General features: G+C 38.0%; 1 protein-coding gene across 1 annotated transcript; it reads right to left on the reverse strand.

Annotated features, from left to right (window-relative positions):
- Positions 1–11,323: 11,323 nt before the first annotated feature.
- Positions 11,324–14,338, reverse strand: LOC137251837 (odorant receptor 94a-like). The gene is made up of 6 exons (XM_067786728.1): positions 14,036–14,338; positions 13,412–13,504; positions 13,239–13,344; positions 11,887–12,190; positions 11,604–11,817; positions 11,324–11,536 (listed from the first exon to the last, which is right to left on the reverse strand). The coding sequence occupies exons 1-6, from the start codon at positions 14,336–14,338 to the stop codon at positions 11,324–11,326; spliced, it is 1,233 nt and encodes a 410-aa protein (XP_067642829.1).
- Between the last annotated feature and the right edge of the window lie 310 nt (positions 14,339–14,648).

Genomic DNA, 14,648 nt, shown 5'->3' on the forward strand with positions numbered 1-14,648 from the left:
GGTTCAATTACTGGTTCACGTAATATCAAAAATTAAAAAATAAGTCATATACAAATAGGCTCTAAGTACTAAGTATATTAATATGGAATAGCCTAAATACAAAGCTTTCTGAAGAGTATATTCGGCTGATTGACGAAACTGGTTTGCTTCCAAAACAAATATAACAAGGGATGGCCAGAAATCGTTCCAATATGGTGTTCCCAAACCAGTCATGATACTATCCATAAACTATGAAAATGTAAGCCTACCATCGTAAACGTAGTTGACATAAAAGTTTAATTTCGAATTTCAATAAATTTTATTGTATATTGCTAAATTGCACTAGTCTTCGGTGCTTGCGCGGCTAATGCAACAGTGGTCTAAAATTCCGGTCCTATATTTTGGCAACGATCATTTTTTGTCCAAAGCGATGTAGTAGAACAATCGCGGGAGCATTTGAAACACTCAAACCCGTCATAACTATCCCCCATTAGCTTACACAAATCCAGAAAAAGACATTCAAAATTTTGAGTGACCCAAATTATTACAATTTCGTTTAAATTGCTAAGATGAGAACCTTTGGTAATATTATAAATAAAAAATAAATATAAGGCGCTATAATCTCCGTAGAAATTGTATGCCAAGCTTCTTTTACAATGTTCGTCGTGCTCTTTTAAGTTTTCCCTACAAATTGGCGGAACAGGACCTTCACGTTTTACGCCGACTCGTAACGGCATCCGCAAGGCAGATGAGTTTTCATTGAGGAGATTTTCATGGCAGAAATACATACACTCGGAGTGCTTGCCAAATCACTTCCGAGGGGCGACCCCGCGTGGAAAAACTTGTTTCTAAATTTTTAATGTTGGATTGTCAGGGATTTGAACCCAGAATCTTCGGTGAGGTAGGCGGAACACGCTACCACCGCACCACGGCGGTTACTTAATGGAAATATAACGCGTGGTAAAAAAGGAAGTGGATTAGTGTGTGACATTTTCACAGTGGTACAAGATGCACAACTGCAGCGTGTAGTTGCCTTTCCTTTTTCCAATGGGCTGTACTCTGGGAGCGGTATGCGGTGTAAAGTATTAAGCTGCAGACATTGGTGCTTTATCGGTAACCGTATCGGTAACCTTATAACAGCTGATTCGACCAACCTTATAAGAATAAATGCAATCGATTATTGGTGCCGCTAAGGTCGTAACCGTACCGTAGCCAACCAATTGGTTTTTGGTTTCCGTCGTAACGATAAACAGCTGATTACGTTAGCGATACGACTACAGCGATACACCATACGGCACCAATGACTCCTGCCAAGACGAATCCATACCAGGTGGTGGCAAAGCGAATTCAACCAATTCGCCGTACAGAAGAATGCCAAGTCAAAAGAAAATTTTCATGGATTTCGATTAACTGACATGTTGCAGTACAAGGCGTTGTATGGAAAATTATCAAGAAGAAGCAATCAGCTCTTGGGATAACACCACCTCTACTGAATTCGCCTTGCCTTCCGCTTTAAACGCAAATACGACGTTGATCAGTCGTTGAGTGATAACTTTTTTTTTGATCTACTCAACAGTTGGGATTTCACATGATATTACTGAGTTAACATTTTTTTCGCTGCATTCACTCAACGTATTTATTCGGATATCTGGCAGTTCTTTGACATTTCAAAGTATTGGTTATGAATACAATTTTCCCTCTTAACATTTTAGTGAATGAAAAATAATTTAAGAAGTCCTTTTCTTTAAAATTTAAGTATAATTATATCATTTAGCAGTTGACTCAACTCACCGTTCATAAAACAAAATTTCTATCACCAACTGACGAAAACATGTTTGCAATGTATCAACAAAAATTGGGTACGCTGAGAACGCCCTTTGTTGTCGATCTTTTAGTGCTTGGTCTTTTCTCGCTTTTTATTTCTATGCATTTGAGATCTCAAACAAAACACGAAAGCAAATTTGTACAATGCGCACATTTTGGATATCTTTTTCATGATAAACATAAAAAATGTCATAAATTTATATTAAATTTATAAAACTCGATGTTAGCCAAAAAATTTAAAATTTCAGACATCAATTCCAGAAAATGTTCGGTCTTGGAATTAATTATGCAAAATTTAAAATATGTAAATGTTTTTCTTAGAAAACGAGGCTAGGAATAGATAATAAAATGTTTGCGTTAGGATGTATGAATGAAATAAAATTCATAAACAAGTATTTTTGTTTATATTTATGATAACATTATGTGTTTTTTAGATAATCGCTGCTGAGTTCGTTCTGACAGCTAAAATCATTTATGTGTATCAGTCATTCCCAGAGCCTTTAAAAGCACTCTTTCTAAAATTCGTACCCATAAAAAATATGCTATTAGGGTGGTTTTTTTCTCCGAAATTTCAATGTGCTCACTTCTAGAAATGTTCTATTAGATATAAAAATGCAATTGTAAAAGTTTCAGCTCAATGGGAATTCGACTTCCCTTGCCTAAAGAGCCTGAAAGTTTGACAAATCCCAGTTTTTAACGAAAACTCGAAAATTTTTTGTTTTAAGCTGCGATAAGATATCCGCATTGCAACAGGTGTATTATTAAAATAAATAAAATTTAATAGACTTTAAAGTATATAATAACATTTCTTCTCTAAAACTGGAAAGTTGAAAAGATATTTTAACATTTAGTGGAGAAAGATTGTTACCTGGTATGGTATTTCGATGTTGCTCACAATTTCGAAAATCATTTTACGTTTACTGATATCTTACTTTATCCGTAATCAACGGATGCACTTAAGTATCTTTATTTATTATAATAGAAAAAACTGAATGTTAAGAAATTGTTGTAGTTATGTATGTTCAGTCTTTAATTAATGAATACAATGTTTAACAAAATGGTGAGATGGTGGTAGCCATTCTAGAGTTCACATTCGAAGAAAGAATTCATATTAAAAATAAAAGTTAAAAGAATTAAAAAATTAAAAAATGTTGATTTTCAATTTCAGTCATCGGATACGGGTTGAGAAAGGGTACACTTTGAAGCATCGGGGTAAAGCCGCCTGCAATCCGCCAACACCTGAAGCAAGAATTGGTCTGCTGTTTGTCTTTTGTAAGAGTGTTATTAAAATCTTGAATTAACTTAACTCCCCTCTCTGCCGTGTCGTTTACTACGTTTATGCTTCTAACAAAACTTTGAAGTTTCAAAGTCTTTATTATCAAACCAGCTCATTGGGGCATCTGCCAAAAAATCCGTTCTGACATTAAAATACTCGAAAAATACAAGAAATTGATCAGAAATAAACTCATCAAGGGAAACATTTTTAAAAAACTTCTCAGCTTCCTTTTCAGAAACTTTTACTCTCACTATCCTTGGGTATCTTTCATCTTCTGTTAAATCCTTGTATGATAAAATCTTTTGTGCAATTTTTCCCTTAAGTTCATTTGAAACATTTTTATCGAACAGACTGAAGCAAATCAATTCCGGATTCAGATACCACAAGTGATGCAAATATTTTCCCAATACCTTTTCTGATATACCTCGATCAAAACGTTTGTACTTAATGACGTTCTGCATAAACATTAAATCATTATTGGGCGCCATAATAGCGTTTGAAGCTTGTCACCACATTTTAACATATAGATTGACAATAAATAAACAAATAACTTTTATTGAACTGAACTCTTCTTTGAACATAGGAAATTGCTCCCTAAAAATAAAATTGTTTAAAGAGTAAATGGCTTTAACCATCCAACGGGCGTGATGATAAGCACCAGGAGAGCGAAATGAAACATCACGAGAAGGGAGTTTTCCTAGAAATATCAAGCATAACTTGATAAATTCTAGGTAATCATCTCTCGGTAGTTATTCCAGTTAACTGAAGGTGAAGAAATTCCGAAACGTCTTTTTCGAATTCTTTCACTGATCTCTTTACCGAATCATCTTTTACCCCTTCCAAGTACTTAGAGTGATCTATGTTAGGTCAATGAATTTGAAATTTTCTAAAAATATCGGGTTGGGGAGCAGTTGTTGATCCCATTTTGTACTCAAACACTGACCGTAAAACGACTTCTAAAATGTGATGGCGGCATACTAAATGCAACAGAGGTCTACCAAGCTCTTTTTCTAACAAGGTGCAAGCGCCTTTCATTCGACCGGTATTGGAAGCTGTCGTATCAAAGCACATACCAACAATTTTATCTCGAACATCCCATTCTTCTAAGCAGCCGCTAACAGCTTCTGCCTGACAGAAACCTGTGCTATTCTCTAATTCAGGGACTGCCAGTAGTTGTTCCTCATCTCCTTCGCTTACTAAGATTGCAAGCCTTTAAGTACAGTTTTCCATCCCAATGAACAACACACCCCTTCAAGTCTGAATTTCTAAATCTCGCCTTTATTTTCTGTGCCCTTTGCTCCCGAAATGATATTCTACGTTTTCCTATAGTACTTCTACTAAGTGCTAGTTCGTCCACGTTAGAGCCCAGACTTTCAGCTGTTGCGAAAATTATTCGCACAGCATTTCTATCAGAAATTCTACATCTATCTAGCAGAATCGACAACTTTTCCGTCATTACTTCATTCTGCCTCTTTACTGTTCTGCGACTATGTACTGTTTTCTTATTTTTCGCTGCATTTGCTTTGTGGATTTTCTTATCGTTAATAAATTCTTCACCAGAACTCATTTCTTCCACTTCGGATTAAAAAGACTCTGAATTATCTTGCATACTTTCCGCTGCAGTGATAAAAGAAGATAAAATTTGAAGTTTTAAGGAGGAATCTACTGTTGAATTTAGTAAAAATAAAAGCTATAACTTCTAAGAACATAGTTTTAGGCTTATATTAGGTTAGGTTGAACTGGCCGGTCCGTGAGGACCTCACATAGACTGATTGAGTCCATAGTGTTACCAGATGTTTGTTTCAACGACCAAACTGAAAAACCCTATCAAAAACCAGGACCTATGTTATAAAATAACTCCGTCCTCTTGGCAAATACTAGAAGCTTCCTAGGACTTAAGCCACTTGCTGCTTCTAGATCTGACAGCTGTATCACTCCTAATAGCTGAAGTCTTAGCCTGGCAAGTGCAGGGCACGAGCACATAACGTGCTCGATCGTTTCCTCCTCCAACACGCACTTCCCACATCTGCTATCACTGGCCAAGCCTAATTTAAAGACATGTGATGCCAGAAGGCAGTGTCCAGTCAGAATATCCGTCATGAGTCTACAGTCCTCTCCTTTTAATGATAGAAGCAACTTTGTTAGTCTAAGGTTGTAAGACCTACACATAATCTTCGACACTTTATGGCTCCGCGCTTGAACCCACGCCTTTCCCGCTTGGTCGATCTTGTGCACCTCTCGCCTTCGCTGAATCTCGCCCAGTGTAATTGGGACGTCTACGGAGCAAGCTTCAAGGGATGCGCCCTTTTTAGCTAGTTCGTCCGCTTTTTCATTCCCATCTATTCCCATATGCCCCGGGATCCAATATAGATGTATGCTTCTCCCTGTCCCAATTCTCTCCAGAGACTGCTTACACTCTAACACGCATTTAGATGCTGTGCTATGCGAGATCATTGCCTTAACTGCTGCTTGACTGTCAATATAAAATTTAACACGGTTGCAGCTTAAGCTATTCTCTTCCAGGGTTTCTACTGATTTGATTACGGCTAATATTTCCGCTTGGAAGAAGCTACAGTAATCCAGCAGCCTGTGGGATCTGTCTATTTCCGGATCAACACAGTATACCGCAAACCCTACTCCTTCCACTACTTTGGAACCATCTGTGTACACATGTATCGCCTCGTCCACCATTTGAGCACCCATGCGCCAACCGTCCACCTCTATTGTGGCCTTAAAATCGCCTTCGAAGCGCAGATAGGGAATCAGGTAGTCTGTTCCTCTTGTGATTGATGACGCTATACTACTATGGCCGTATGGTCGGCGCTCAAGCTGCCCCGAGGCACCGAAACTGGTTGCAGTTGTTAACGCTATGCTCTTTGCTACCAGGTCTACAGGTGGAATGTGCAGAATGGCATACAGTGCAGCTGTCAGGGTTGTTTTCAGGGCTCCCGTAATGCTATGCATTGGTAGTCTGCATACCCCCTCTAATTTTTTGAGGTAGGTTGCTTTTTTGTGGCTTTCCACCAAACAAGAACTTCATAGTATAGGATAGGGCTTACAATCGCTGTAAACACCCAATGGGAAAGAGAGGGCGATAAGCCCCACGTACACCCCAGTATTCTTTTACATGCATAAAGTGCCGTTGAAGCCTTCTTCACCCTCTCCTCCACGTTGAGCTTCCATGATAGCTTACTGTCTAAGATGATTCCTAGATACTTTGTGCAAGGTTTCTCCTGTAGGGTCACCCCTCCTAACTTAAGCTTGATCCAATTTGGGACCTTGTACCTCTTTGTAAACAAGACCATATCCGTCTTATCCGCGTTGACTTTCAACCCGACATTTGATGCCCAGGTATGAATATCCCGAAGCGCCCGGTCCATCCAAGAGCTAATCGTTGGAAGGCATTTTCCACTTATGACAATTGCAACGTCATCCGCGAAAGCCGTAAGTTTCACGGGTACCTCATCAAATCGCCTGAGCAGTTGGTTGATGACCAGCGTCCACAGCAGAGTTGATAGCACCCCTCCCTGCGGCGTTCCCCTGTCCACTGATTTCGTGGCCTCGTACAATCCCCATTGTGATGTAATCTTCCTGCAATTTAACATGCACCCGATCCATCTCGTTAAGGCTGGATGTACTTTAATTTAATTAAGACCATCCATAATCGCCCATTTAGAAACATTATTTAAAGCCCCGGCAATGTCTAAGAAGATTCCTAGAGCATATTCCTTATATTCCAGGGCTTTCTCTACGCTTATTACCTTCCAATCCTGTGTCGGTATGTTCGGATTCTGATTCTACAGAAGTCGCAGTGTATCCTCCGACTTCATCACGCATGATATCCATATCTTAACTTTTGGTACCGTGGGGATTTGCGCTTTATCCGCCACCTTAAACCGCGAGTTCGTGCCTTGCAGATTTGGAACCACTTCCTCCAGCCACCGCAAGCTCGCGATGTTGTCCCACGCTATCATCTTCACACCATTACACCATCCTCCCGAATCAAAGGTTGGAAGGGGCTTACTTGGATTTCTCTTCATTCTGTCATTCGACGCTTCTTCCTCCTCGTACCGGTTGCAGAACCGAGGGTTTCTAGCAGCAAACCTTTTTAACTGCCTTCGACCTACTTCTACCGCCTCATGGGCCCATTCCAAGCGCTCGATCTCCACTTCTGTTGGTTCGACCACTGCTCCCAGGCGTTGGACAATTCTTAGTGCTGCACGGTACTGCTAGAGAGCTCTTTTACTTCCTCTCCTCCGTACCCTTCTCCACTCTTCTACTCCGTTTTCATTTGTGTGCTTTTCCAACACGGAGTTCATTGAATCAGCACTACTCTCGCTCCCCGAGTCTGACGCATCGCTTAATGCGTTGTTGTTGTTGTTGTTGTAGCGATAAGGTTTCTCCCCGAAGGCTTTGGGGAGTGTTATAGATGTGATGGTCCTTTGTCGGATACAGATCCGGTACGCTCCGGTACCACAGCACCATTAAGGTGCTAGCCCGACCATCTGGGGAACGATTTATGTGGCCACATTAAACCTTCAGGCCATCCCCTCCCTCCCCACCACCAAGTTCCATGAGGAGCTTGGGGTCGGCAGAGCCTCGTCTGTTAGTGAAACAGGATTCGCCGCGGATAGGTGAGGTTGACAATTAGGTTTGGAGAAGCTATATATTGCGCTGGCAACCTGAAGGGTTGCGCTACACACCCCTTGAATCTGGTATTTTAGTCGCCTCTTACGACAGGCATACCTACCGCGGGTATATTCTTACCCCCTTACCCGCTGGGGGTCGCTTAATGCGTATTTGTCGTCCTTGGCTTGCGACTCAGTCCTCCTCTTATCATCCTCCTTATTACAATTTGGTAATGAGTCGTTCATCTTGGTCGTACGACCACCTGCCCGACAAGCGGGCTCAGCGGTCCAGTATTATATACGGGGAAAAAACCGTCAACCACAGCAGCGCCCCTTACTGTGATAAGGCCATCAATACTTCCCGAGGTGGCCCGGTATCGGGAAAGCTCCGGTCGAATACAGCCGAATTTATTCCCTGGTTGCAAATCGTCCAACAGGCATGGTCCGCATAACACCCTGGATTAGGAGGTTGGCAGTTCTTGGTCACCGACATCTCGCCCCCATTCTATGAGGCGAAACGACGAAGATACCAGTCCTAAACAGCTCCGCCTCATAGTCGGGCGCTATGGAGATCGGCTAAACCCTCACACCAACGACAAGGTGCCTACCCTAGTGAGGGCAAGTCAACGTAAATTGCAGAGAATCTTAAATCATAAGTCGGAGTGATTTCATATATAATACGCTTTAACTTAATATTTGTATGACAAGTTTAAAGGTCAGTATAGGTAGTGGTAGTGGTAATGGCAAAAGCTGCCCCTTAAGTATTCGTATAAACATAGCAGATAACGCAACCTAAACTACGATATAGCGCAAAGCCAAACCGGAACCAAAAATAATTTCGAAGTATGAAATCAAGCAGAAGAAATTTGTACAACCATTACCAAATCTGGGTTGTTAGATTTCATTTGTTTTATCATTTGCATAATAGGGCAATTACAAAAAGCGATAAAGTGTAAACGATTTTAATTGCGAATTTACATAAATTGGATAAAATAAAGACAGGTGTTGCACCATATAGGTCCTGCCAATTATAAATTGTAAATACCCTGCAGGGAAAATGAGAGACGGTCACACAAAGCGAGAATTTTGAACTGCAGGTTCATTGAGTGGATGCAGTCAGTTGTTAGCCACACTCATACCAACAGCGCTTAAATCTGAGTTATATGTATTTCAGAGATAAGATAGTGCATTAATGCACCAGCCTTCACGCACCTCACCGTTGAGTGGTAATGCAAAAAATGTCAGCCTTACTCAGCTTTTTCTGGCGGTAGTGAAGCTGAAAAGTTTTTCACTTAAAAGCTTGTAGTGAAGATAATTTCAGCTTCAGCTTAGTGTACAAAATTTTTTCTTCGTGCCCCACTCGACCTTACTTTTTTGTACTGTTGAGTTTTTATCAGAGTACATATTTGGGTGGAAATGCACTCGAAAAAATTTCCACGGCGACACGTGCCCCCCTCTGACTATAGCTATAGTGTTGTTGAGATTTCATTAGAATACAGATTTCCCGTATATGCTACGACGACACGTGCCCCTCGTTGGCTGGGAAAACACTTCCCGTTCGTATTCACCAAGATCAGTGTCAAAATTTAATTTTTTTTTTAAGCATTTGGTACAGGACCTAAATAATTGATTAAATTGCAAACATTTTTCACAATAGCTATTGCTAAAATTAAATTAAAAATCAAACTCCACACTATTGGAAATTTTTGGTAAGCTTTTATCTAAATCAACTTCCTCAGCAACGGTAATAGCTAGAGCTGTAAAATTTTCAATAAATAGTAAATGTTAAAAACACGGTTCCGAAGACTATAATTTTTCGAAGCTTAGCTTTAAAAACTTAAAGCTTTTACCAGTTCAAGACGTTGAGATCTTGAATTTTAAAGTGTTAAAAAAGCAGCTTCAGTGGTATTTGGGGCAATATGGCCGAATTTATATTTCTTTACAAATTTTTTATTGCTTTCAAGGAATTTTTGCAAACTGATTTGAAATTCACATATTTTTCAGTAAAAAACAAAATCTAGTTAATTAAAAGTTTTAAAACTGAGTAGGAAATAACGTTTCGAGTCGCCTAATTTTGCGGATTTTACCCGTTTTTTTTTTAATTGTAAACAATAACTCAAATAAATTAAATTCATAATTCTTATAGATTTTGAAATTCTACAGAAATATCTATGTATAATGAACATTTCTCATGTGAACTGTATATTTATATACATAATATTCGAATTTAATTTTAAGGAAATGTACTTTTTAAATTTATTTTCACACTTCTAAATAATTTTAGAACAGAAAATTTGAGTTATAAACAACACTTCAAAAATTACAAACCAAAGATTTTGATATAGTTTCTGCAGTTAAACTTATTGATATCACCACATCAAGTTTACAGAGACAACGTGAAACTAGCACTGACTCTTTTAAAAAACTTTTCAACGAGGCTAAGGCCATCGCGAATGAGATTGGTGCAGAAATCACGTTCCCCAGAATCACCGGGCGTCAAGATAATCGACCAAACATTCAGAATCAGTCAGTTAAGGATTGTTACCGAGTTGCAGTATATAATCCTTTTCTAGACTATATTATAAACGAAATGTCATCCAGGTTTCCTAACGCTTCCATGCAAAGAATTGGGCAATTGCAAAAGTTGCTGTCCCAATACCTTAGCGATGAAGATTTGGAGAATGTTTTACAAGGCGCATAAGTATACAAAGAAGACCTCCCTTGTTTTCAAGCTTTGAAGGGTGAATTAAAAATTTGGAAAGAAATTACAGAAAATATCTCAGATTCTGCAGCAGATGCCTACAAACGAGCAACGGCGTTGCCAAATGTTAGAACTCTTTGTCAATTGCTGTATACGTTTCCAGTGACTACCAGCACTGCCGAGCGATCTTTCTCCATCTTACGCCGATTAAAGTCGTATCTTCGCAACAGGATGACAGGAGAGCGTTTGAATGGATTGGCTTTAATGCATATCAATGAAGATATTGCGGGAAAAATGGACTCTAATGAAGTGCTGGACATTTTCAGCAGGAAATATAAAAGAAAAATGTCTTTACTGTACACATAATTTTTTATTATTTTGACACTTTTATAAGCCTTCCTATATATGTATGTATATACTTGAACCCCTATAAATGAATTTGAAGTAGGTATGCTACTTCTAAATATTTATATAAATTTTTGTTAACTTTTTTGCGGGTTCCTGGATCCGCCCCTGGAAAGGAGCACTCTTACTACAGTGATAAAAAAATATTGCGCACTCAAATTTTTCCAATATAGTGTAATGCAATCAAAATTAAGTGCACTACCCCCAACTTTGGTGTATTTAAATTAGTTTATGAAAGGTTGGGAATATTGCGGAACCACCTTCAACTGAACCCGTTCAGAATGCATTCCGATGGTCTGCATAGGGTAACAATTGCCATTTCGTAGGACATCACAATGTTGAAAGACTTAGTTCAAAGCACTACAAGGGAACAGCACTAGTACTGGTACCGCCTCTTTATGCGATAGATGTCGGGTATGTATGTACATATGTGTATTAGGGGCATCATTCAAAAAGTTTGAAATTTTCGTTATAACTTGTCCCACAATTTTTGTTTTTAAATCTGCATATTCAACGTCCATACAACTGATGCAGTAGAGCAATTAAAGAGTATGATTTGCTCAATATTCCCATAAAACTAGGCAAAGAAAGCGCCATAAAACCACCAGCGGTAAAGACAATGGGTTGCTGCGAGTTGCTTACAAAAATTCGAAGTGATTTTTTGAAACATTCGTCAAACTCATACCACGTTGAAAAATAGCTGCTTGTAGTCAAAGTCTTACTCTGTAAATAAATATTCAAAATTTCATTAGATCTTATTCCAATTTAAATGAAAATTTTCGTTATAAACCTGTTCAGAGACTTCATTACCGAACCAACAATAAACAAATAGCTCGAAAAAAATACAACCACAATAACAGTAGAGAAGTGAAGTTAGTGAAGCACCGTTCGTATCTTTGGATTTGACATTTGCTTGGAATCCCGTCATTGCAAATATGACAAGTGATGTGAAAAATTGTATGAGTACGGGTATTCGAAATATATCTTCAACCTCATTTCGAAGCCTTAAAATTTTTGGAATAGAACGAAATATGTATTAGTTGATCTATAGGCTTTTCCTTAATGAAACTCACTCTCTAAGCAAGCAATGATGATCGATTATTTTTTTCAATTGCTTGTGTGAGCTAATTTTCCTTGCAACGATATTATCCTTTTGTGGTTTTTCATCCGATTTAAGCTCATCGAAAGCCAAATTAAGAATTATCAATTGAAATCGGATATGATTCATCATTGTAACATTTAGATAATCAATACCATCGATTTGTAGAGCAAAAATTAATACGCTGAGTCCCATATATAATAGTTGCATGCCAAAAGGCATCCAATCGGGCAATTTGACACGATATGGAAATCTTTGACTTGCGAAACCATAGGGATCTGCATACAAATACATTAATTTTCAATAAATTTATTTAATATATATATCGGCTGCTGAGTAGAATATCACCCTGTCTCCCCTGTTGTTTCGAAAACGCCCTATCCTAGAAAACTTTTGAAAAACATTGAAATCGCCCTACTTGAGCACAAACTGAATACATTTTTATGTTAGATAGAGCTTTTATAAAAACAGTTCTCAAATAGGCGGGCTGTCAAATTTTTCCAACTAGCAACCGAGATTGGGAGATACTCCACTCGGCAGTCGATATGTAGTTCAAATTTTTCGTTGATTTTTTCGGTTTCATGAGATTAACATATACACGTACATTAAGCTGGTCCTCAGGAACCGATTTTTTTTGTATCACCCTTTCAAACGGTAACACTACAGTGAGAGATATTACATATAAGTTTTGGGATCTATTGAAGACGGTTAAGACATGTCTCTAAGGGATCAAAATTCAGACTACTAGATATAAACTGTTAGATTTAACCCTAAACAGAATCACACACTTTGTAGGTACATGGCCAAATAGTCCGCTCTGCATCAAATTGCCACCATCGAAGATAGTCATCAAACCTGTAGTATGCAATTGTCGCTTTGCGCGATAGTCTCCCATATTTTCTGCAGGGAAATTATAAAAACCTGTGCATAAATATAGGGTTCTAGCCCAGTAATTATACTGAAATCAGCCAGAAATATCAAGAAATAAATGACAGAATTATCCCAAAAACAATCCAGAATCGGTAAAGAATTTTCCCCGAAAATAGTTCCGAAACTATTCAGGAATAGTTCCGCATGTATTCCCGAAACGGTCTTAAAACGGTCCCAAAAGTGTTTAAAATTATAATGAATATAGTCCATTTATGACCCGAAGTTATTTTGAAATAATGCAAAAAATAGTTCCTCAATTATCCAGAAACAATCCAGACAACTTAATAAATAATTACATATTAAAAAAGCCGAAAAGGCCATCCATAAAAATATGATAAATTAACGTGGAATTAGCCATACACTCCCTATTGAAAGATACATACATATATTACTTACTATAAAACAGAAATATAATACCCAAAATACCGGTGAACCCAACTATTGCGGCATAAATTGTTAACGGTAACTTGTTTTCGAATTCGCCCCCAAAAAATGCTCTCATCTATGTACAAACATACAAAATAGAAATAATTATTACGCGAGTTACGAAATTACGAATACAATTTAACTTGGCTTTTTGAGGTGACATTAGTTTTAACCGCATATTCAATCTTCTTTACCACCTTGGCAACATCCTCCAAATGATAAAAGAGATTAACAACCTATATATTTTGGAAAAAAAAAAACATTTAGAAAAATTTGCAGTTGAAACAAGTATGCATATGAACTAAAAAAGTTGGAAAACTTTAAGCTAAAGTTGAGAGGGCCTCATCATGTTAATTTTTTTTTTTGTCCTTACAAACGCAGCCGAAATTGTTCTTTCTTACTGTAACTTGGTTATTTGAATGTGTTTTTGAGCTATGCAGCTGTTTTCATATTGCCGTTTTTCACTGCTTAGTAAAACGAGAAGAATATTTAAAGGGCTATAAATAGTTTAGCGCATAAAACCATACTATAACGACTTGTGCTTCAGGACATTCAGAGCATGAACGGACATTCGAAAAAGCTTCTAAGAACCAAAACCATAACAATGGCATAAGCATTTTAAAAATCCAATGTCAATGATCGAGTTGAAACACAAAAAAAAAGGATTTTCTGGGACCCTCTCAAATTGAACTTGAATTTTTGAGCTGGAACTTTTTTTCGACCCGGGCTAATGTGTTTTACATATATCATATATAATTAATTTTTACCTTTATAATACCGGCAACATGAGTCAATGACAAAGAGATATTTTGTGTAAGTTTATCGAGATTGGGCCAACACAATATCAAATCATAGATCTCGCAGCCAGTGTATATGAAATCAAAGACTAAAGTTGCTAACACACCATACACCAAAAGTAAATTTCTCATGCGGGGCGACTCCTCTTTCAAGCCCACAATAGGTACACCAAATAACTGTGCCAACCACACGTTGTACCTTATCGATCCAATTTTACCTATAAGAGGGTCGGAAGGAAATATTCGAGATGATAAGGCCTCTAATTTATCCATCTTCTTATCGAAGTAGCCTTTAGTGAACTAATAGTTCATTTCTAAAACAATTATAATTTATACAAGTTTTCGCACTTAATTTTAAATTGCCGCAATTAATTGCATTCAATGCAAACATATTTTAAAATGCAGCATTTCATAATCTCTTAAATAATTAAGCGCTTTTTAGATACCTGCAAGCGTGGCGAGTCCCGTTGTCCGTGCTTTCTGAGTCCTTAAAATCTCGTGTTTAGAAGTAAAGGGGTTTTCGTGATTTGCAATGTAAATTTTCATAGTTCTGGGTAGTGTACTAATCATTTAGTGATACCTG

This window comes from Eurosta solidaginis, chromosome 5, assembly GCF_040869045.1.
Source record: "Eurosta solidaginis isolate ZX-2024a chromosome 5, ASM4086904v1, whole genome shotgun sequence".
In the NCBI taxonomy this organism is placed as follows: domain Eukaryota; kingdom Metazoa; phylum Arthropoda; class Insecta; order Diptera; family Tephritidae; genus Eurosta; species Eurosta solidaginis.